This window comes from Salvia splendens, chromosome 9 (genome assembly GCF_004379255.2).
Source record: "Salvia splendens isolate huo1 chromosome 9, SspV2, whole genome shotgun sequence".
NCBI lineage: Eukaryota > Viridiplantae > Streptophyta > Magnoliopsida > Lamiales > Lamiaceae > Salvia > Salvia splendens.
In genome coordinates, this window is record NC_056040.1 from 2,340,522 (window position 1) to 2,365,091 (window position 24,570).

The 24,570-nt window shown below is 37.8% G+C and overlaps 3 protein-coding genes across 3 annotated transcripts; 1 reads left to right on the top strand and 2 right to left on the bottom strand.

Moving 5' to 3' along the window:
- Positions 1–6,309: 6,309 nt before the first annotated feature.
- Positions 6,310–10,072, bottom strand: LOC121747610 (mitochondrial outer membrane import complex protein METAXIN-like). The gene is made up of 6 exons (XM_042141678.1): positions 9,801–10,072; positions 8,408–8,742; positions 7,942–8,018; positions 7,540–7,600; positions 7,108–7,267; positions 6,310–6,707 (listed from the first exon to the last, which is right to left on the bottom strand). The coding sequence occupies exons 1-6, from the start codon at positions 9,961–9,963 to the stop codon at positions 6,526–6,528; spliced, it is 978 nt and encodes a 325-aa protein (XP_041997612.1). The 5' UTR covers positions 9,964–10,072; the 3' UTR covers positions 6,310–6,525.
- Positions 10,073–17,104: 7,032 nt separating this feature from the next.
- On the top strand, positions 17,105–17,599 carry LOC121748086 (uncharacterized protein At5g39865-like). The gene has a single exon (XM_042142298.1). It carries the CDS (start codon positions 17,105–17,107, stop codon positions 17,597–17,599), a length of 495 nt encoding a protein of 164 aa, XP_041998232.1.
- A 1,572-nt stretch (positions 17,600–19,171) lies between these two features.
- Positions 19,172–23,097, bottom strand: LOC121749698. The gene is made up of 4 exons (XM_042144290.1): positions 22,466–23,097; positions 21,451–21,603; positions 20,649–21,332; positions 19,172–20,391 (listed from the first exon to the last, which is right to left on the bottom strand). Exons 1-4 carry the CDS (start codon positions 22,817–22,819, stop codon positions 19,372–19,374), a joined length of 2,211 nt encoding a protein of 736 aa, XP_042000224.1. The 5' UTR covers positions 22,820–23,097; the 3' UTR covers positions 19,172–19,371.
- Positions 23,098–24,570: the final 1,473 nt, after the last annotated feature.

Here is a 24,570-nt window from a genome sequence, read left to right on the forward strand (position 1 = left end):
AACTCATCCTCTCCCAAGACCCCTCCCTCCGCCCCCACACCTACGCCCAATAGCGGATCCAGAAAATGAAATCCGTGGGGTCGGATATAATAATAAATATAATATTTAAATAATTACTCCTTTCGTCCCGTAATTAGAGTCAAGTTTTGCCATTTAGGTCCGTTTCCACACTACGAGTCACATTTCACTTTGACCATAAATAGAAAGTAGGTCTCACATTCCGCTAACTCATTTCACTCACATTTTATTATAAAACCAATATAAAAAGTGGGCTTCATATTTTACTGATTTTTTCAATCCATCATTATTTATATTTCTTAAAACTAGTGCCCGCACTACATGACTCTAATTATAGAACGAATGGAGTATTTAAAATCATTATATTTTAAATAGTCATTAATATCTATATATACAACAACAATTCAAAATTTTTAGTACCACATATTTTTAACAACAGTTTTAAAAAGTTTGTGAATAAATATAAATATAGTGAAATTATAGTTGATGAAACGAAAACTATAAAAATAATTATGCTTAGTTATTCCATAAAATAAGCCAACTTAGTTAGTATTGTTCCTCTATCCTCTTGTTTGTATTAAGCCCAGATGGCTATGGGTCGGGCCTGGATGAGCCCTGGTTAGGGTCGGGCCTGGATGAGCCCTGGATGATCCAGGGGTCAGGGCTGGAACGACCCATGTTCGTGTCGATTGCGTTCCCGATGTGGTCTCGGTTTGAGGGGAGGTTTGTTGGGTACAAACTCATCCCACCTTGGATAAGTGAGGGAAGTTGGAAGGTGTATATAATTCTTGTCCACCCCAATTAGTTTGAGGCCTTTTGGGAGTTACCAAAAAATAAATCCGTGCGGCTTGACTCAAAGCGGACAATATCAAACTAATGTATAGTCGATGATCCCAACAACTGGTACCAGAGCCCAGGCGGCTATGGGTCGGGCCTGGATGAGCCCCGGTTAGGGTCGACCCCTAAAAGACTCGGGTTAAAGTTGGGCCCTGGATGATCCAGGGGTCAGGGCTGGAACGACCCATGTTCGTGTCGATTGCGTTCCCGATGTGGTCTCGGTTTGAGGGGAGGTTTGTTGGGTACAAACTCATCCCACCTTGGATAAGTGAGGGAAGTTGGAAGGTGTATATAATTCTTGTCCACCCCAATTAGTTTGAGGCCTTTTGGGAGTTACCAAAAAATAAATCCGTGCGGCTTGACTCAAAGCGGACAATATCAAACTAATGTTGCAGTCCGGTCAAAGATGTTTATTTCATCAGACCAAAGACGAGTCCGGTCAAAGATGTTTATTTCATCAGACCAAAGACGAGTTCGGTCAAAGATGTTTATTTCATCAGACCAAGGACCAAGTCCGGTCAAAGAAGTTTACTTCATAAGACCGAGGACAAGTACGATGAAATTTTTTCGCTAAGCTGTAAATACAGTGTTAGAAGCGAAAACAAAATTTCATTTTTCAAATCTTGTTCGGCATACAACTCCGCTACCCTACGAGATGGCGTTACGCTATTACAAAGGACTATTCTACTGTCCAGGGTTGCTAAAGTTGAGCCATCTATTCACAAAATCCTCGTGAAGCTGAGTTCGGGCGTTCCAGGCAGCCGCAGAATAAGCAGGTCGACGAGATGCTCTAATCGACCTGCCACCTCTTCTCTGAGCCCGGGAAGCCCTAGCACCTCGGCGGCGAAGAGTCTCTTCACGAAGCATTTGCCGATCTTGCTCACTCATAACCACAGCTCCTCTGCGAACTTCAGTCCGTCCTCGACTTGACGTCTCCGGTTGTCCCTGAGTTCGTTGCTGACTTGGAGTAGGGTTTTGAGCAAGTGAATCAGAGGTTTGAGCTGGAGTACTAGCATCTGTTGGCGGGAAATGCCGGAGGAATCTCTCAATTGAGGGACGCCGGGCAAGAACTATGTCGTACCGAGAGGCCCAGCGCCGCAATGATGTCACGACTTGTTGGCAAGCCGAGCTCTCCAGCGCATTGTTCCTCCGGAGTACATTATATTCCTCCCACAGTTCGTCAACTCGACTCTGAACATCTGATATGGTCATTCCCCCGCGCACACGGATGTAATCCTCGTACGCAGTCCTCTCAGCAATGGTCGTATTCAGCTCGGCCTCCAGATCATTCTTATCGGACTCTAAGTCCTTATTATCGGCATCCAGCTTCACTAAACGAGCCAGAAGCTCGTCATTCTTCGTCTGATCGGCTATAGCTCTTTTCTCAGCTTCGTCTAAAGCCGAAGAGTACAGCCGTTTCCAGTGAAGTATCTCCATCTCCTTGAGTACAAAGCAGCTATATTAGTTCGGCAGCTGTACCGAGCAGATAGTAAAATACAACAGGAATAAAGGCGAGTACGAAAAGCTATACGAAGACAAGTGTAGAGAATTTTTCATTCACAAGGAAAATTTTTTACACTAAGAGGGCTTCAAGGCCACCGTACAAGGAAGAAACTAGACTAAGAGAAGGGAGACGAAATCATACTCCGCCAGCTTCGTCTCCGGCTCCTTGGTCTGGTTCAGCTTCTTTCTCCTGAGCTACCTCAGCCTCGGCCTCGCATCCTGCCGGCCTCGCCTCCGCCTCCTGATCGGCTTCCTTCTCCGGATGCCCGGCCCGCTCGACTTCGGCCTCCCGCTCCAGCGGCTCGGCCTCACCCTCTCCGTTGTAAGTCGAAGCGGGTGAAACGGGTCCCACGGAGGCAAAGATAGCCTCCAGGTTCTCGTCCCGATCAGCTCGACAACTCCGGACTCGGTCTGCAGAAAGCAGGACCGAGGATGAAGCGAGCTCCTCAAGGAGCGGCAGATTCTGAAGCCGAGCTGCTATCTCTCGGCTGTACAGAGGCAGCACGACGTCGGCCCCCTGCTCGCCCTTATCAGCAATTAGCCTTACCAGACTACCGACAAAGGCCGAGAACTGGCTGCTCAAAAAGAGTTTCTCCGTGTAAACACGGAGAGCCTCCCCTTGGGCAACCACGGCAGCAGCATCCCTCCGTTTCGTCTGCTCTCGCTGGATGACGAGCTGGTTTTTGGCAAACTGAGCTTCATCCTGGGCCGAAATCCTAGCAGCTCTGGCCTTCTCAAAGTTAGCCTCAGCCTGTTCGGCCCGATGACAAGCAGCCGCCAACTTCCTCTGCATCTCAGCATAGTCATTGGACGCTTTGGAGAGTTCGACGGCGACGAGCTTGGAGAGCATATCGTTCCTCTGAAAATGAATAAAGAAAAAAGTCAACAAAGGGGCCACAAAAAATACAGGAAAAAAAAGCAAGGCCAGAAAATCAAGAAGAGAATTCACCTCGGCGAAGTCCGTGGGCCATAAAAACGGCTCACAGATATGTTCCGAAGGAGGCGCCAAGACCACGTCTTTCTCTGGCGCTCTCGGGGGCTTCTGGGCCTTCCCCTTCCCCTTTGCCGAAGTCGACTCCGGCTTCTTCGGATCCGAAGAGGTTTTTTGCCTTTTCGGAGTCCTCTCGGCATCAGACGCCGAGCTGGTGGTTTTCGGCCTCTCCGGCTCCTTGGACTCCGAAGATTTGCGGCTAGCCTTATTCAGCATGTACACTGCCAAAAAGCAAGGAAACAAGGTTAGTTTTCGCTGCTAAAGCAGTAAAGCATAAAAAAGAAATCCTCACCCTCAGTTTCTTCGTCCGAAGACGAGATATTGAACACGAGGTCGCCCTTGACGAGCTCAGTTTCCGAGTATTGTTTCCTAATCATAGGAATCTTATTGAGCTCGCCCTCGAGCTCGGCCAACGGTTCTAACCGAGGATGAGGAATCACGGACTTCGGCCCTCTCCAGGGGAAGCCCGGAGCCGCTGTCCTATTATAAAAAAAGAAGCGGTTTTGCCATTTCGGCCACTTGGTTTTGCAGAACGCCCTAAAAGGCTGTAAGGGGATCAAGTAAAACCAAGATCCTTTCCTTTTAAATTGGAAAAAATTAAGGATTGCCCGCAGAGACAGATCCTTATCTAGCCTACGGAGTTCGGCAGCAAAAGCCGACAAGTGCCTCCAAGAATTCGGAGTCACCTGACCTAAAGGGAGTTGAAAAAAATCAAGAAGCTCTACAAAAGGTGGGGGAAGAGGGAAACGAAGCCCGCATTCTAAGCAGGCTTCGTAAACGGTGGCATAACCCTCCGGCGGGTCGTTAGCCCTATGATCATCGTCGGGAACCACCGCCTTCCCCCCGGGAAGAAGATATTTTTCTTGTAGAGATATCACGGTGTCCTTACTCAAGACGCTGTGAAAGTATTCTACAGTCTTCTCTCCGGACTCTTTCCGGCCAGAAGACCCCTTGCCCCCTTTCCTACCGCTACCTAACTCGGAAGAAGAAGAAGAAGACATGGTTCTTACTCTTTGCAAAATCTGAAGAAATTCTGAAGAAATTCTTGAAAGCGGAAGGAAATTTTTACGCAAAGGAGATAGAGTGCAGAAGAAGCAGTCGCAAAAGTGCTTCAATGATGAAGAAAGGAGGTATTTATCAGGTTCGGCGAAGATTTCAAAATCGTCGCACCGTTTCGAATCCCACCTTTTCAGGATTCAACGGCCGGATTTTACTGTCGCATTTAATGCAGTCACGTGCAAGGCACGTCCCCTGACATCAGCCTCCCCCTTGCCTTTATCCAGAATGCCGAAGTGACTCACTTCGCCGAAGTGATTCACTTCGCCCTTCGGGGGGGGTAGTGATGGGGTGCGTACTAAACAAGCCCAACAGCAATGACGGCCCATCAGCCCAAAGCCCAAGGAAGAGTATCAGTTCGGCATTACCAAAGAGTTCGGCCCCAGCCTACAGCTCGGTACAAGCCGACCAATCAGTTCGGCATTACCAAAGAGTTCGGCCCCAGCCTACAGCTCGGTAAAAGCCGACCATTCAAGCTCTACTCTCAGATCGGCAAAAGCTGCTCGGCAATAGTTCAGCAGTTCGGTCTCAGTATTTGACCGAACTGGGAGATAGTCAACTCATGTCAGAACCTCCACGATCTCCACTACACCCACGATCTATTTAGTGGTGTCAAGCAGTCATTAACTCATGCAGGATAGTGGGCCCATGCAGGATCGCATGACCTCCACGACATCCACAACCATCATTAGTGGTGACGCAAGCCACGATCTTAGTTCAACGTATAAATAGAACTTAGATCAAATAGATTAGGGGGACTCCCTCTCTCTCGCTCTCTAGAGATAAAATATCAAATAGCAAGTTTGTATTTGTAAGCTGTAGAAAACAGATCAAGCAATACAACTCTGCCCTCTTTTCTTCCCGTGGACGTAGATTTACTTCAGTAAATCGAACCACGTAAATTCTTTGTGTCGTGATCTGTATTTTCCTGCATTCACTAACATCAGAAATTCGCGGATTCATCAGTGAGAATGTTATAAGAATTTGTGACAATCGGTGGTTAGGTATTGGTTAATCATATCGTTGATTATTTTATGAATAGAGTACACAATTTTCGTTAAGCTTCGGCTTTTAAAACTAAATTTTTGTTCGAATTTTATTGACAATATTAATACGTATTACTCCACCCGTGCGCCATTAAATGACTCATTTTTTTACCTTTTTGTCCGTCAGCAAATAATTCTCATTTTACTTTTATATTTGGTAAGTGGACCACATTTCACTCGCATTTTATTATAAAACCACATTCCACTAACTTTTTCTACTCACTTTTCTTTATAAAGTCGAACAATTTTTTAAAACCTGTGCCGGTCATATATGAGATATTTAATCATGGACGGAGAGGGTATTAAAATGTTGAATTCTTTGCGTGACAAAATAAAATATTGGGAAGCATATGTTTTCTTTGACAAATATTAAATTATTGGTTATAATTCAAAATATTTTTACTACCTCACAATATAATAGGCATCTTTATTGCATTAACCTATATATTAAAGCATGGTCATATTTATCTAGAAACGATCAAAATTATAGAGATGAGAAGTTAATTGTTGACATATAACTCATATTCCGCAAAATGACCCAAATTCCGATAACCTTTTTAGTAATATTTTAAGACAAATATTTATAGCAAAAGCAACAAATCCATTTTTGTTTTTTATAACCAAATTTGAAATGATGAGAGTCATTTGATCGTGTTTAGATAAAACAATATACATTTAAAATTACATAGTTAAATGAGACATTAATAACGAACAGAGAAAAAAATATTATGTACATAGTTAGAATTACAAAAGAAAAGTCACTCAAAAGTTTATAACAAAATGAATAAATAAATGATTTGGACTTGGATATAGACACATGACAAGCAATAATCAGTTAAGAATGGAAAAAATTGACAGTTTATGAATCCATCTCTGTCATGGGCAAAACTGCATTTTATGCTATTCTCAGCTTCAAAAGCTTAGTACAAGAGAAAATTCAACCTTAGTCCAAAACTCATTAGCAGACTACGTCAGAAAATAGAAACCCAGTGACTTGCAGATTTTCTCAAACTCCTAGCAAGTCCAAGTCGGGCTAGAAAAACACGAAAAAAAAATTAATCATTAGGGTAATTGCTACTCATAGTCGAAGCCGTCATCATCACCAAGCTCCACTTCAGCATCATTAGAACCACCAAGAATGGAAAGGAAAATCAAAACAGCAACAAGCTGTGTAGCAAGAAAGTATTTAGCGCGTCTCTTGAACTTCTTCTCTTCCTCTGTCTTCTCCCTAGTAGGTTTGTTCTTTGGCTTTGAACCTAAATTTGTTGTCAATGGGTTAATTCTACGAAATATGCAAATAGTAATAGCTAAAGATTGTCAACAGAAACTACAAGCACATGAACATGATTCAACCTCTCAACATGAAAAAATCAAATATGAAAACTCGGACCTTAATCAAGTAGCTTTATCATAGTAAAGGAATGTGTTTTGCATTAACTAGATCATGCATTTTAAAAACGACCCAAAAGGAGTAACTGCCAAACATATCTCTAGATAGTTGTAGGTACTCCAAAAGAAACCAAATATAGCCTTAGAAGTTTCTCAAAGAGTCCATGCTTTTCTAAAGCAAAGACAATGTAACAACATGTAAGTGGATCAACATAGACAATGTACAATTAGTAAAATTGGGTAGCAACATAGTTACAAGTGACTCACTCCAATGTGAAGGGCCTCTTTTGGGAGCTGATGATGAGGGATCTGATTGAGGAACTGATGAAGATGATGAACTGGCATCTATATACTCCAGTTTAAGATTCTCAGCATACTTCACAAGATTAGCATGAGCCAAGAGCTTGCTTCTTAGAACAGATGTTTCCTATGGGGTAAGAAGTAAGAACATAGGAATGTATTAAGAAGCTTTTCATTATATATAGTACTACTCTCTATTAAAAGAACATGATTCAATACTTAAATTCATCAAATAGCCAACCCAGTACCAAGTTGCTGAGTAAGTATCAATATCTTAAGCACAACCATCCATATCTGACAATTGTAAAGCTAAATAGATTCCAAAAATTCAAAACTCATTTCAGCAAGGAAGTCTCCAATTACAATGATGACTCAAATATAACCATTAGAAGTACTTACAGGTAAAGCAAGAAGCGTAAACAGAGAATGACCAAGAAAAACTGCATCCAAACTTGTTGGCCTGCATTGGAAACATTGTGTTAGGCAGCAGTTACTAAATACTCCCTCCGTCCCCCAAAATAGTGTACACTTGGCTGTGTGGCATGGGTCTTAATAAATGTTAGGTGAACTGTGTTGTGAGTGGAGAAACGGAGATCCATGTGTGTTAAAGTTGTAAATAGGAGTAGAAAGTGAGGATAAAATATACATGAACTGTGTCCAAAAATAGCAAAAAGAGAAGTGGGCACTAATCCATGGGACACTCCAAAATGGCAAAATGTGCAATATTTTGGGTGACGAGGGAAAGTATAAAACAAGAAAAGGCAGCAGTCATTCAGATTTATACAGAGCATAGGAAATCACCTGTCTTCAAAGAAAAATGTCTGTTCCCCCAACTTAGCTGACAGAGCACTATATGCCACACTTACTCTTCTATATATCTGCACATAAAAACAGCAGAATAAGCCACACTATGCAAACAACAAGATGCATAAGAAACTATGCATATATATAGATATACATGTGTGTGTGTGTGTGTGTTTCCATTATAATATGCACTTCTATTCATCACGTGGACAGTTGCGAATGCTGAGAATACAAACAGGCTAACATATGTAATAAGGTTAGGTCTAGAATCTAGATCTTGTTCCATCCAGAACCTTATAACTTGACAGATTTGATGTAGGAGTATTGTTTTATGTGTTACACATCCTCACAAGATAGCACACATATCAATAGAGAAAAGCAGCTGAAATCCCAAATAGTTGTTTCACCCATTAGATAGATATGCTTACATGATGTAGAAAGAAATATGTCCTAACAGAAATACCTCTTCTTCCCTTCTTTCTGCATTCTCTGATGTTATCCCAAGTAGTTGTTTCACCGCATAGACTTGCTTATAGTACAAAATCTTTCCTATGAGCCAAGGGAGATCAGAGTAATAAATTTTGTGTGCTGACTTTCCATCAGAACCCACCCATAGTTCATACAAGACTGCATCAGCAAGCCATGACTCAACCATCGCCTTGAATGAAACCCATTCAGGTACCCCACTGACCTCAGCGTCCAAGTCAACAATGCCATCTTCCTTTAATTTCTGAAGGACTCCGCCGTTCTCATTGTTATAAGCAACATAATCACCAGACTCAACAAAGGGTATCTGATCTGGTAGGGATACAATGCAATATATATTATTTGAGATATACATACTTCAGGCCTCAAGTAGAGGCAGAGATGCATACTTATAACACTAAATGATTTTCAATGCATAATAAGCAAAAACCAAATATCATGTTTGCTGTTACTAATAGAAAGATTATTGCCCATATAGAAAGTCAATGGCTCTGACAAAGAAAAAAAAGTCTTCTGGTCAAAAGAAAGTTTCAAGGAAATGGATATGTGCCTCTGTCATTATAGAAACTCATCGTTCTTCCACAATACCACTTTGATCATTTAAAGCTTTATATAAGATTGAGGAACCAAACAACGTCAAGATTATTGATTAAACATGATGGAGTCAGATATCAATAAATTCCATTAGATTTGCCATGGAACAATTAAACTAACTCCATTGCTAGTTTCATCCTTCTTTCCATGAAATTATTAGATAGTCGAGCCTGTTATTGAAACTTGAACCTGTCATTCAAATATTCAATATAACTTATCCAACAACCATCAAAGATTTATTTACCAGTGATTTTGGAGAAGTTGGACTTTGAAATATTTGCAGTATCGGTTCCTGATTACAGCTTACTGCAAAATCTGGAAATGTCTGATTACTTGAGAATTATTTCATCAAACTACAGTCTAAACCAACAATCTGAAGGCCCTAGATCTATCTGTAGTGTTCAGGCTAACAATCAACCAGACTCTTGCAGATACGAATCACATTGCAGAATATATAAAAAAAACCACAATAAATCCATAAATTCATAATCCAAAATTAACCTTGACAGAAGGCTCATTTTATGCCAGCAATTTTTAGCTAATTCGGTAGAATCAGAATCCCAAAGCAAGAACTATTTCGTTCAATCACAAGGCGTTTAAGGCAAGGTTCAATTTTGCAGCGAAACAAACAATAAAAATTGTGTGAAAATATATGAAACCAAAAACCAGAACCAGCTGGGCAGAATAATTACTCGATAAAATTCCCAAAAGGAAAATCTGCAGCAGAAATTGAAATTAATAATAATCTGACACAATAAAAAAAATGGGGGAATTACCAGAATCGGGATGAATGAGATTGAATTCCAAAGTGAAGGGGATGTTGGCAAATTTAAGATAAATGTAAGCTGGGAGACAGTTGGGGCAAGCGGTTGGCAGCGAGAAACTGGGCTTTCTTGCCACAAGTGTCAGCGCATCTCTTTGGTCTCTCCCATCTTCCATAGCTCCCACAGATGAACTAAGGCAAGATTGCTGGAAATTTTTTTACCTTACGGATTTTGATCCTTTTGAATAAGAAATAAATAAATAGGAGTCTCTAAACCCTAACGAATTACTCTCGTGAGTGATTTAATGTTTTTCAATTGGAAATTTTATCAAATTACTTTTTATTCCATTATTTTTTTTGCTAAATATATTGTTGCCTTTATTTTTTTTCTAAAATATTAGAATCTTTAATACTCTTTTCGTTTTGTGTTACTGACACCTTTTGTTTTACGTCTGTAAACTTATGATTGATTTTAAGTGTAATTTAATTAATATTTTAAATATAATAAGAAATTAATTTAATAAGAAAACACTTTATTAAATATGTATATTAATTGAATATTATAATTATTACTTAAAATGAAAATAGTGTAAGCAGTTTAGAATTAGCCAAAACAGAAAAGTATGATTAACATAGAACTTAGGAATAGTAATAGTAGATTATTAATTTAACAAACAAATTTACTTGAATTTTCTAAATGAATATGACAAACAATCAAATGATACTCTAAATGCCTAAAAATCGAACATTATAGACAATAATTTCACCCGAAACTTAGCTTAATTAATTTGTATTGTTTGGTAGTCTAAAAATAAATTTAAACATAAACTCTCAACATCTCCTCGAATTTCTTCTTTGGACGTCTCACCATTTCCTTTATGATAAAAATATGACACAATCAACCCTTCTATACTTTATTCTTTCTCCGGTTAACTACTCTCGTTTAAAGAAGTTCATTCGGCCTCGTTCGTTAGCTAAACAAACTACGCTTGAGCATGGTATTATTCGGCTCGTTAGCTCGTGTACAACCTAACCTCTACAACCCCTGTCAGAAGATGTTCTTAGACAAAGCCTATGTGATGTCATGGTCATGAACTCACAGCCATCAATCAGATCAATGCTCCTTCACATCTCCAGATTCCCTCTCTCACTATAAATTCAGCACAAATTCAATAAAAATATCATTATCACATTATATACATTGATATTCATCTCCTAACTAAATCAGAAAAAAAAATGGGGGAAGGAAACAAGAAGAAATCATCCTTCTCTTTGGCGAAGTTATTCAAGGGCAAGAGCAAGAGCAGAAGCACGGAGAGAGAGGTGAGAGACGAGTACGTGAAAGCTTACAAAGTGTACCCGAGCGACGAAGACAGAGGGTGGTGGGTGGCTGAGCCCAGAATCGATGAGAAGGCCTCTGCTTATATCTCTTTAACCACTCATAAATGGGGAAAACTCGACGACTGATCGGTTTTCTTTTTCTAATTCTGTCTGCATTGTAAATATTTCAATGAATAAGCTCAAGATTTATTGTTGTATGTGTTTAAATTATTCAATATAATGTGGGATTTTTAACTTGAGCTCCCTGTTTTTTTTGCTTGCATAGTTTGTTATTTTAGGCCGTTACAAATTAAAGAAATTCTAGTTTTCTTAAAATCAAAATTGTAGTACTATTTAATTAGTAGTACATAATAAAAAACTGAAGTGTTGAGCTTGATTATTTAGCCGGTTTTGCAAGTGACATGCAAATTGAAAGTCATTCCAAGAGTGTTATTTTTTCAACTTTGTTAGCTGGAACTGCATAATTCTATGAAAAATATTTTTTTCCTACTTTAAAATTGTAAAAAATTGTCTTCGTCCCTTGTCGAGTTGATTCTCTAAAGACCAAAATATCGGAAGTTGGATCGGAGGATGTACGAATGGGTGCAACAAAGAGGTTTAGGAAGAAGTAGTTGAAGAGGATCCAATAAAAGTTTGATATTTATTTTTTAAAATGTAAGAAAAATATAAATAAGTGAATTTCCTATCAACATATTTTCTACATTCGCCTCTGCCAATGTGATATGATTGAGATCTAATGGTATATTTCTTAAATATTGCAAATGATCACAAAAGTTCAATGAAATTTTAATTATAATTCTATGTAGTGAATGAAGTTGAGTGATTTCAGTTGTGAATATGATGATTGAAACCGATATAAGCATGCATTAATAATTATCTAACTTATACTAGCATCGCCCACCAAAAATAATTATGCTTTTCATATATTTATATATTTATCATAAGTTTTTTTTTCTCAAGGTGGGACGAAATTTCCATTTAGACTTTAACCTTTTTTTTTCTTTTAATCTCTCTTATTTTATCAATTTTATATTAAAATATGTGTCATCACTATTTTGTGTAGATGGTGAATGTGATGGTATATAGCAATAAAACATTTCATCATGCATGGATAATTGGATATAATAGTTCTACGGCATGCTGTTTGATATTGTACTTTTACTAATGGTAAGAATCAAGGAACGAGGATACTTGATACTAGAGCTAATTTTTAACAAAAAATTAATGATGTGGCATGCTAAATTTAAAATAATAATTATGAAACACTTTTATTTTTGGAATCCTTATTATTGGGTGGATTCTAGTACCAGATATTTCATGTTTTCTAACACTTTATTTTATGCTTCTAGCTAGGGGTCTAGATTATGTTGTTGATTTAGCAATATTACTAACATGTATTGTATCCTTGCTCAACATCAAGTTCGTGTGCCTTTTACAATTTATATAATTGTTGTTATGTCCAAATCTAGCTAAACCAACTAATAGATTATCAATCTATCATTGACATAATTTTGAAATATTTTAGAAGTGATTGATGTTTTTTGGATCCCTTCTAAACATTGTTGCCTAATAAATGTCATGCGAAATTTGTAACACATTGATATGGAATGATAGGCGAAAGTATTGTAAGCATTCGTTAATATCTCAACAAGTACGACGAATAATAGAAAAAATATTTCTAAAGATAGAAGAAAAACGATAGAACGCGATAAAAAAATAAAATAAAAGATAAACACTCATGGGCTCTTGATGTGGTTGTGCTAAGTCACTTGTGTTGATATCTGGTTTAATCTCGTTGGCTTGATTTTGCTTGTTTTATTACCTAGCTACTGTCTTTCCTTTATCTCCTATCTTTATTGGTGTCATGTTGCAATTGACCTTTTAATTTGCTAACTTTCTTTTTAGACGTTTATTTAGTTGTGTTGATCATGAAATCTATTGGTACATAAATTTTATTTTATAAATGTCCATATTTATCCATAAAAACTTGAATCGGTCTTTGTCCCACAGCGATATGTAGGTCTAGGGCAGGTGTGTGGGCTCACATACTAACTCTCTTAACGGAACTCGTGGGATCGGACAAAGTCATAGAATTGTCGCACCGTGGGATGAGAGAAGGTAGGATTGAAATAGTTCTCTAGAAAAGAGAATCTTTCTTAGTAGGTTGAGTAGGCTTTAAAGATACTTGGTACTCAATTATATATGTACAGCTATACCAATTGAAGGATGACCATCCAAACTTCTTTCTAAGACAGACACCCTTTCTTTAAGCATTTTTTTCCTTACACCAAAACCCACCAAATTGAACCTTCTTTTATGCTACCATGCATAATTCATCTTTCAAGATTCACTGTCACAGAATCTGTTTCCAAAAGCATTCAAATTAGAATTATCTTGTCCTTTAACCCAAAATACAAATCAAATAAATTTTTAAATGATGGGAGTTATCACGGGTATTGGGATCCGATCCCAAACAGTTTCGAATTTTCTAGCCTGAGGGTTTGGTTTTAGTTATCACGAAACACGCGATCGACAAGGAGTATGCTAGGGTTAAGGTCCAATTGTTATAGATTGATACTAAGTGATAACTAGGCTGGAATTATTTTCTTGAGAATGTGAAATCTTGTCAAATAATTTCTTGACTCTAGAGGAGGTTGGAAGAGTCTTATTTGTCAAAATGGAAATTGAAGATATATGCTCAAATTTTCGATCATGAGAAATTGGATTGTATAGTAATTTCAAGTGGTGTGACAAGTCAAATTAAATGTGTAATTGATTGTAAATAGATGATGCTACATTTATAGTAAGCAAAAGTATTTTTTTCAAGATATGTTGGAATCAGGTGCATAACTATAAAAAAATTCTAATAGGTCTTCTATTTATTTTCGGATTTTATCTGCTCCATATTTTTGTATAACAAGAATTACTCAAACCAAAAGAGTAACAACTCGAATTTCTGAACTCAACCGAGGTTGTGGCAAGTCACATATTGACTTAGTTGCTTTAGTTCTATTTTTTGTTTCATCTTGCTCACTGAGATGGTTAAAAGCCTTTTTATATATATATCGAAAAAAGTCATGTATATCCCACATCAATATTCCAATTATCACATCGACATTTTTGGAAAACTTAATTAAACCATTGCATACTAGTAGTATTTTTTATAGGATTTTTTTAATAAAAAAATCAAACATATATTGGCTTTTCCTCGTATTTTTTTTTTGAATTTTGACAAAAATCATCAAAACTAACGCTTGGACGATTGATGTATCTGGAGATGATGTTTAGTTGGTGGAAGTTTATGATCAATCAATTTAGTAGGTCAAGTTTGTTTTCAATCAAAACATCATGCTTATCTATTTATTTATTTTAACCTTTAAAGTCTAATTTACAGAATCGTAGCTAGGTCATAACAGAAAGCTTGATAGAATTTGCTCTTTTGGTCATAAATCATAATGATCACAATTATGGTCTGAAATCTAAATGAGGTCATTACCATTCTGTAATTAGTGTTGCATCGTTCATCCATTTTCTTTTGCTTTCTCACTTAAAATTTCTGAGAAACTTCCCTTGCAAACTATATTGAAGATTGGTAAAAAAATTCACGAAATTTTAGCATGTCATATTCATTTGCAAAGTAGCCTTTCACGTTCAATTTCGATTACTCTGGACCAACAATTTCTCCATGCCTTAACCCCAACAATTTTAACTAAGCAATAGAAATAATACATAAATTTTAAGTTTCGAGTTTATTCGTAACTCTACTAACCCAAAGTGAGAACTAATTAATGATGCTTGAACAAGTTTCCATATAGTTACTTCTTAATTAGCTTGTTTTTTCCTTTTTGTTCAAATCATATAATAAGGTAGTCTTAACTTATGTGAATCCATTGCAATTATTATTTTGAAATAAATTCGAACAATTTTATATATCATTTTTTAAATTCAAATTCAAAATAAAAACCCAATCAATGAAATCAAAGTCCACGTACAACTTACGGATTTAACAAAATTATCAGAATCTATTGAATATAATTCGATTAATGTAGAGACTTAGCTCTTTAGCCAAAATTCTAATATTTTTGAACTAGAGCAACAAAATAAATAGTTTCAATGCAACCATTTAATCAAAATAAAACCAAGCCCCAATATTTTAATACATAAAACCCTAATTTCTAGACCCAAAAATAAAATAAAGAGATTAGCAGCTTATTTTTTCTCTCTTATCTTAATTCTTTTTGTTCTATGCAACTCGCCACACATATACACATAAACATCACAAAATAAATTATGTTAATCGGGGCCGACCATGACATTTCCGGCCAACCCTAAGGAGAAAATCAGGGCCTCCCGACAGTCTAGAGGGGTCGGCCTCCGCCTCTAGCCCCTAAGATCATCCGCCATTGTTATTGATTGGTGATTGTGATTGTGATTGGACTTGCAAAATGTATATTTGTATATGTTAGTTAGTTGGAAGGGTTGAAAATTGGTGGACATGCCTCATGGCTTGTACCAAAAAAGCTTCCATCATAGTTGCTTTATACCCACAAAGTCGAAAATTTGAATTGAGAAAAAGAAGGTTGCTTTTTCTCTCCCTTTGTGCTTCAATTATCAACTATGGCACTCCTTGTCTCCCCTTCACTTCATCCTCACCACCCTATTGATCGAAATTACCCCTACGCCCTTCGATCATCCACGTGGAGCCTTATGATTGGCGTGTAGTTTTATCGAAAAGGATTTCTTGCAACAATCAATCTTTTAAATACATGATTAAATTTTTTAGAAAAGTGATAAAAATGGTTTTACTTTCCAACAATCAAGCAAGAAAGAGGGAGACGACTTCCTCGAATATTCCAAATTATCTTGTATATCTTCTACTTTCTTCTTGCTAATAGATTATATTTGTAACGCACGTAAAATATTTGATTTGAGCAATGAATACATATGTAAATTAAGTGAAATATGAGATGAAACATTTTTCTTTCGTAGCAAGTATCATTTGAGGTGGGGTAAATCATGCATGCTTCTGTGCCATAACCTATAAACCACAAAAAGAATTATTTCCTTGGTTTCATTTTGGAGTGTATCTCTATCTCTATGTGACCTTGCTTTCGTGCAATTAAACTATACAAATGTACTAACAAAAAGCACGTAGTTGTCTCATATCTAAAATATGAAGTAAAAATAGATCATCTTCCCGTTCACGTATCATGTACAAATCAATGAATAAGATCGTACTTAGCCCTGTAAACTCTAACATGATATCAGAGTTGGTACCATGCTCGAGCCAAATGTGTTGTCGGAGGTGATAGAGCATGGGTGATCCTGTACAGATATTGATGAATGCAAAGGACTCGCATATGAGAAAGCGTGTTGAGATATTCACATGTGAGTTGTCTCATATTGAAAATATAAAGTAAAAAGAGATCAAATTGGTCCCCATTTACACATCATATATGTTTCAATGAATAAAACCGCACATGGCCATCATAATATCTAATACTAGCCTTTAACCACAAGCTCACCAAGAACTAGGTCACCCTTAAGCTATAGTTGGTCTCTTCTTCATGTATCAGGTACGCTTCAATGAATGAGATTATACTTAGCCCTCGTAAAATCTAACCCTCGTTGCACGGACACAATACATAAAATGTTAGGAGGGTACATACAACTCATCACTCATGTACCTAGCTAGCCTTTAACCACAAGCCCCACCACAAATAGGCCACTCTAAGGCCATAGCTGTGGCACATAACAAGTTGGACCAAAAAATACAACACTTTCTCCCAATATGCAATATATACTTCATCACTCCTCCACAATCAACTAGTCTCATCCCTCCACAATCCACATCCAACCCCTCTTCACTTAGTCATCAAATCCTAAACCAAAACAATGAAAATCATGCTTAGAAAACTAAAGAAAATCTCCAACACATCCCCTACTTGGAGAAACCAAGCCTCAGTCTCGCCAGCCATGCCACAACACGAAGACGAGCAACCATGCCCGAAGCAAGAAGCATCGGATTCCTCGGTGGTGCTCTACACCACGAGCCTAAGGGGGATCAGGAAGACCTTTGAGGATTGCAAGACGATCAAGTTCCTCTTGGGGAGTTTTAGGGTTGTGTATTCGGAGAGGGACGTGTCGATGCACATGGAGTATCGGGAGGAGCTCTGGGGGATCCTAGGCGGCAGGGTGGTCCCCCCGAGGCTCTTCGTTCGGGGGAGGTACGTGGGAGGAGCAGACGAGGTTGTTGGGCTGCACGATAACGGGATGTTGCGGGCTATGCTGCAGGGGATACCCTTGGCCCCCTCCGCACGCCCCTGTGGGGCGTGCGGGGGTATGACCTTCCTGTTGTGTGGCACGTGCAACGGGAGCAGGAGGGTTAATGTGGCTAACGGGGCACGTGAGAGGTGCCCCGATTGTAATGAGAATGGATTGGTTAAGTGCACACTTTGTCACGTTGGTTAATTACTTTGTAATGTGGTTTAATTAGTTTAACTGATTGAAATAATTTTGTATAAAGGTTTAGTTATGTTTATGTTGTAGCTATGTGAATCTCCAACTCTAGTTTGTAGCCACATGTGCTGATGAATAATTATAGTCATGAAAGTTTGAACTAATATAATATGTAAGTTAAAGGAAATTATGGTATTGGCTATTGATATCTTCCACCTAATTATTTTCAAATAATTAGCATTAGCTACAACATGTACGATGTACGAATAGTCAATGGCGGATCCAGGTGGGATCGGTGGTCGATCAATCCTACTGCGCCAAAAATTGTGCAAGCTTTTGAAGTTGTTGTCGATTTCATGCATGGTGATCTATTCCTTTAAGGTTGAGGTTCACTTTCATTCTTTGTCTGCCATCCATTTTTAGAAACAGTCAGTCGTACCACCTTTGCCTTATGACGTCGTTGGCAGCCTTTATCACAATATTTGATCCCAAGAGTTTCATTTTCTAAATCTGTTTTTATGTATAGAATATTTTGTCATACAAATAAGTGTACTTAACATTGTTATTACAAAATATGAAGTAAAATATTAATCACCATATAATATAAGATGACAGTTCGCACTATTTTGGATGTCCAATAGAGGACCGATAATTTCACTAAGAAAAAATTACATAAGCTTATAACAATTTTATTGTCACATCGGCAGCACCTTTTGAGGTATTTAAAGTTTGTTTGATCTCATAAATAATAGTAGTAAGATAAAAGTTTGTGTACATTTCGATGGACTCCAAATCCAACAATTCTCTATGAGAAATCATAAATTCATAACAATTAGTAATTGTTAATATAAATTTACAAGTGGTCTTTGGCCCAACCAAAATATGTATATTCATTTTTAATTCTCCTTTCTCATTTTCATAACCAATCTATGCTATAGTGTATGTTTAACTTTTATTTGCCGAGTCAATTTCATAGAAACTAAATTAAATATTGTCCAAAAAGCTCATAAATCAATTTTGCATATTTTTACGTTTTTAAATAGAATAATAATAGTTCATCGTTTACTCTATGATAACTCAAACCTCTAATTTATTAGACGAGGAAGACGTGTATTACCAACTGAGGTGCCCGTTCATTCAATTTTGAATCTTGTGTTTAACTATTTTAACAATAAACAATAACAAATGTAAAATGGAGTAGTTATGAACCCCACCCATGTGAGGCCAAGGCATTTAATATTATGAGATTTCTATCCACCAAATATTGTGATTATCAATATTGAAAAGATCAACTAACTTTTCCCAACAACCTTTTTAAATAAACCAGACCTTTATAATTTTGTTGAGGCTTAGGCCCATCATTCCATCATTCAATCATACCCCAATTCCTCCCCTTTATCCCACTCATTACTATGCCCCAATACTAATCATGTGGTATAATTTGCACTAAAGCTTGTCTACCAATTCAATGATCACACCAAATTCTATCAAATAAAGCCACAAGATTATATACCTAACTATAAAATGAAAAGGATGTCACACCTTCCATCATAAAAATTCACAAAACTAAAGTATAACCCAAAATTAGGCACTACAAAAAAGGCTACATTAGCTTAACCAAATTAAGTTGTGGAAACACTTGATTTTACAAGAAAGATGGTTACACTTATACATACTAGAACAAAGATGGTGAAATGGATGCTCTTTTGCTGCCAAATTCATCCCAAAACTAAGCTTCTAAAAAGGAAAAATAAAGTTAGCCATAATCACAGTTTACCAGTTTTCTAGCAGACTTCTTGGGTAGCGAACGTCGCGACTTCCATTGCAGGAGACGAGGACGCCAGCTGCTCCTCCGCTTGAGTGAAGTGAAACTCTATCTGCAGCCGGTGATGGAGAGGTGTCGACAGGGGCAAGCCTTTCTTAATATCTGCCTGCAGTTCCCTGATTGGGATTGCTGCCAAGAAACTCTTTATGTATTCCTTGCACGACTCTTTACCTTGACAAACGACGCCCTCTTCCTGTCCGTGGTCGTCCCCTGTGTCTACTGTCACTGGGGCACTTTCTTTGGAGTTCACAAGTTGCTCGGAAACAGGTTTTTCTTGTGGTGATTGACTAGTATCTGGCAGTTTGAAGATAGTGGTGTTCGTGTCGAATTTCAGTATGTAAGCCTGGTTGCACCCCTCGTGCAGTCGCTCCCCTAATGTGTCGATGATGTAGTAAGCATCGCTGTCGACTTTGAGGATGAAGAAGTGATCGTTCCAGCTGACGATGAAAATAGGGGCCTCGCCATTGCTTGCTGAACAGGCAGTGATCTCATCCCAAATACTGTCAAACGACATAGCGCCATGCAGAAAATCGAAATCCCCCTCCTCGGGCTGGAAGAATCCGACGAATGACTTCTCGGGAACTACACAGAGATGGCGGATTTGAGCTTGGATGACCGTCTCCAGATCAAAGTGCTTATCAGGGAACCGCTCCCTGTAAGTTTCCTTCTCGCAGAGGTTTCTCCATTCCAGGGAGCCATCTCTGATTAATGTGTCGAACTGCGACTTGATGGGCATGAGGTTGTGACTGTTGTGCAACCAATCAGCGATAACAGCAACTAGTGCCGTGCAAGCGCTTTGTCCTGCAGCCCTTTCGCTTCTTTGATCTATCGAAGCAAAGAACACCTCTGTTTGGATCTTCAGATGACCATCCCGGCTTGTTATTTCTTTCTGCTCCCATGTGCCAACAGCAAAACTATCATCACCAAACTCGGAAACTGATGTCCGATTCGTATTCGACTCTTCATCAGTTCTATGCCACTGCAAAAAATGGATATGATTGTTACTTCTCCTGAAAAATTTGTATTCAAAAGTGCCAAAGGAAGATTGTATCGCGTAAAATCTTGCTTTGGTTGGTCTTTCAATCATAATCAGAATTGCGGATAATCAAAACAGGAAGAAAACAGAAATCCTATTATCATATTTTTGTTGTACATAAAAAAAACACGAAGAACTTTTGTTGTCGTCGCCTTCTTATAACTTTTGTTAAGGTACCAGGGAAGTATTGGATTTCTTACCCCCAATGAGGCCCCTTCATCAGAACTGAGCTGCCTGCGATCAAAGTCTATATCATCACCTCCTTCTTCTCCATAAGACTTCTTAAGTAACGGTTCTCCTTTAGCTTTAGGAGATCTGAAACTTAGTTTCCTCTTTCTCCACGGCAAAATACTACGTTTGGAGTTCTGAAATGATGCCTGTTCGGGGATGTTTGATGCTATATCTTCTACATGAGAGCAATCAACATCTGATTTCCGTCGGTGGCTGTAGTAAATCAAATCCTCATTATTGATTCTATCACTTGAATAACACGATACACCTGCGTAATTGGCAAAAGCCAATGTACCATAGCTAAATGATTTCCTAACAGAAGAATCTTCCTTTGCTTCATTAGGTTCCCCTTCCTCGTATTCATCAAGTGAATCTGAGTCGAAAGAGTAAGCATATTCACCCTCCTCACTCTTGGCAGAGCTCCTTTCTTCACTACCTTCCTCCTCTCGGCAAGCCTTCTTAGCCCTATGAGTCGAAACGTACTCTGTGAATATTTTTACCTTCCTCAGACCGGCTTTAAGAGCAGAAACCTCGTCTTTCTCTGTAGCACAAGTTTCTCCACATACTGAAGGAGACGGAGGAGACATTACTGCACTTGGCACCACAACTGCTGCTTCCTGCACGTCTATAAGCTCCAGAAAGCTGAAAGATAGCTGCAAGACAGGTGAAAGATTTGACGTCACTAATGTGTGCAACGAACAAAAAAGTTAATCAAGAGACGAAACACTATACACATTTTTATGGTCCTAACATAATTAGTACACTACTTACGCAGAGCATAGGACGACTCTCAACCAGAACGCCGGAAACAGTTAAAGGAATCTTGACTTCAATGTGCTCCTCAGTCTTGGAAGCATATTCAGCAAGGTTCAAGGACGCTGAACCAACAATTGATATCTTGTTCTTCGCCCCTTGAGTCAGGCCCTGACCCAAAACAAAAGTTATAAATTACAGTTTTTTTTTGTCATAAATCATAATCAGCCAAGCCAACAAAAATTCCCAAGGGTTCCTAGAAAGTAAAATTGTAGAACCTAAACTTTTAACAACATTGAGAATTAAGGCTTTGGTTGCAGAAAAGGGCAGAACAGAAATCGAAAACATTATTATTTGCTATGGTAAGTAGTCTAGTCTATAATTAGTAAAAAAAACATTGATTCTCATAATCACTTTCACCTTCATTGACTTGAAAGATTCAGGTTACCCGATCTGTTAAGACGTTCAACCCTCATCGTTTTTGATAGATGATACTCCCTAACTAAGATTGTAGATCTCACCAAAACAGGTGATAGCTCATAGTCACATAGAAAAACATCACTCAGCGGATTTAGTTAGCGAATTGTCGCTCATTCAGCAAACATACACGAATATGAAGCAACGAAAGGGCTCCATAGATGATGCTAGAACCAGAATCTATAATATGTCTGTTTTGAATTTTTATTGAAAAAAACTCATCTAAGTTACGAATATCCTCCAACTAGACTTATAAAGGCTGAATCACTCAAGGCAATCCTCACAAATCTGAGGAATTTGGGGGGAAATCATAACTATACAGGGACAATGCTACAACTACAGACTTAGATAACCTACAAAAATTTCATCTTTTATCAGATTGTCAATATCTCAAACAACATCCTGATTCCCTCTTTCTCACAAACTAAAAAGAAAAGGACAATTCACTAATTGAGGGAAACAGAATCATCTCCAAAACAAAAATCCCAAAGAAATTCAAGAACACAAATCAGAAACCTAAAATCTTGAATTGAAGAGGAGGGGGGGAGTAACTCACTTGCAAAACACTGAAGCTGATCTCCCAAGGATGAAACACATTCTCCTTATGCCCAGAAAGGCTACAAACATTGCGAAACTCTTCATCCCACTCCACCAAAACGACGCCGTTTGGCTCATCGACCCTCTTCACCGTCTCCTCCCGAGTGCAATTCCTCCTCACACTCCTCCTAAAGGAGCCCAGCGAAAGCCTGTGCCCTTTCCACCTGATCTCCACCGCGAGCCCACCATTATAATTATCCTTGTCGTGCGCCGAATCCCCGCACTCTAGGCTCCCGACGCGGAGCCTGACCTCGAATTTCCTCGAAATTAGAGGCGGCCATGGCCTCCACCTCATTATCTTCGCCGCCACCATCGGATTAGGGTTGAAATTGGCGGAAAGATTGTATTTTTATGGAGAAAGGGGAGGAATTTGGTTGAAGGAGAAAGCGTGGGGGGAGTTAGATGGGTTGTTTTTCATCTGGGAAATGCAGATTAACGAAATAATGGCTTGTTTTTATCCAATTTTGAGGATTTCTGTGTAAATGTGTTTGAAAATGGAGAAGATGGGAGAGTGAATATGCCGTTATTTTGCATCCCTGTAGAGAGAGAGAGAGAGAGAGAGAGAGAGAGTTGACTTAATTGCAGAGTTTTGAAGAAAATCTGAATTTTGAAGATGGATTAGTTGGTTTGATGAGATAGTTTGGATAATATTTGTTTTTCAATTTTGATAGTAGTAAAAAATATCTTAATATTCTATATAGGAGTATAACAGAAATCGTGTGACTTTTAAATTGCAAAAATATAAAATTAAATAAAAATAAAATTTAGTATTAGTAGTATTCAAATAATATGTACATCCAACAAATACAATTGTCAATATTCATTGTGATAGCATCATTTTTCAGATCATCAATCATTTCTAGCATGACCACGAGTGAAAAGTGAATAGTGTTTAATTTGTGAACCTCGAGCTTAAAACTACTTTATAATATCGACACCACTTTCAAACCTTTTAGTACAAAAAAGTAGTATATTAGTATTTTCTTTCTAATTTTTGCAAAAAAAATTGATGTTTTTTTTGCAATAGTTAAAAATAGTAAAATTCAAATTACATAATAGGTACTCTACTTATTAACGTAACATGTATTTATAATTAATTTTGCTTATTATAATTTATGATGGATTTAGCATCGTAATAGATATCTATTGGATCACTTTTACCGGGAAAAAATAAAGCAATTTGCAAAGTTGAGGATATTTTTTGAAAAATAAATTAATGTAAAGGACATAAACAAAAAAATGCTAAAGCTAAGATCATAAAACACTATGAACTCATAAGTATTAAAGCTATGATATAAAGCTAAAATAATAGTATTAGTACATTGTCTTCCCTTCCAAGAATAATCTCAAACCTATTTCTATAGAGTTACATAATTTCTTCATTTAATTTATGAGAAATAGGTTGAGCTTTAAATGGGGGAAGCAAACTGATAACTCAAAATACTCAATTATTAGCTACCTAGTTGCTAGTTTTGCTTATAATGAATATTGTGACTTGAAAATTAGACGATTGACTTTTTCATGCAAAACTCTCTCTATTTATGAATGAATATATTGCTTGAAATGGTGGGAAGGTGGGGATGTGATAATTAATGCCATTGAAATAAAATGTATGCATATATATTGCTTTCAATCACAAAATTTTGTATAACAGAATTTAGGTAAAAATATAATATTATAATTTTCTTCAGCATGCATTTGACATCTACCCCAAACATTGGAAAGTGGAAAATCCTTTTTGTTTGTCTTTATTTTGTCTATTAATTGCTCATAGGGATGTCAATCGGGTCGGCCCACCGGATTTCGGGGCAACCCTACTCGGGTTGCGTGCCAATCGGGTGCGGGCTAATCAGGTTGAGATTTTTTGGGGTTATAAAAGTTCAACTCTAACCCTAAACGCTCGAGTTTTGGGCTGGCCCAGCGGGTTAATCGGGTTGCTACCGATAAAATTAACATGCGATCAATTCAATAAATAATGACAAAAATTAGCTATATTTATAAAATATAAATATTTAATTATGATAAATTTGAGATATATACTTAAACTCAAATACAAACATGATC

Excerpts from the sequence above, each read along its gene's own strand:
- LOC121747610 (XM_042141678.1), bottom strand. The coding sequence starts at position 9,963 with ATGGAAGATGGGAGAGACCAAAGAGATGCGCTGACACTTGTGGCAAGA. Across the intron at positions 8,019-8,407 it reads CAGAAAGAAGGGAAGAAGAG|ATATATAGAAGAGTAAGTGT; the intron begins GTATTTCTGTTA and ends TTTTATGTGCAG. Across the intron at positions 7,601-7,941 it reads ACATTTTTCTTTGAAGACAG|GCCAACAAGTTTGGATGCAG; the intron begins GTGATTTCCTAT and ends TTTCCAATGCAG.
- LOC121748086 (XM_042142298.1), top strand. The coding sequence starts at position 17,105 with ATGCCACAACACGAAGACGAGCAACCATGCCCGAAGCAAGAAGCATCG.
- LOC121749698 (XM_042144290.1), bottom strand. The coding sequence starts at position 22,819 with ATGGTGGCGGCGAAGATAATGAGGTGGAGGCCATGGCCGCCTCTAATT. Across the intron at positions 21,604-22,465 it reads TCAGCTTCAGTGTTTTGCAA|GGCCTGACTCAAGGGGCGAA; the intron begins GTGAGTTACTCC and ends GTTTTGGGTCAG. Across the intron at positions 20,392-20,648 it reads ATGAAGGGGCCTCATTGGGG|TGGCATAGAACTGATGAAGA; the intron begins GTAAGAAATCCA and ends CATTTTTTGCAG.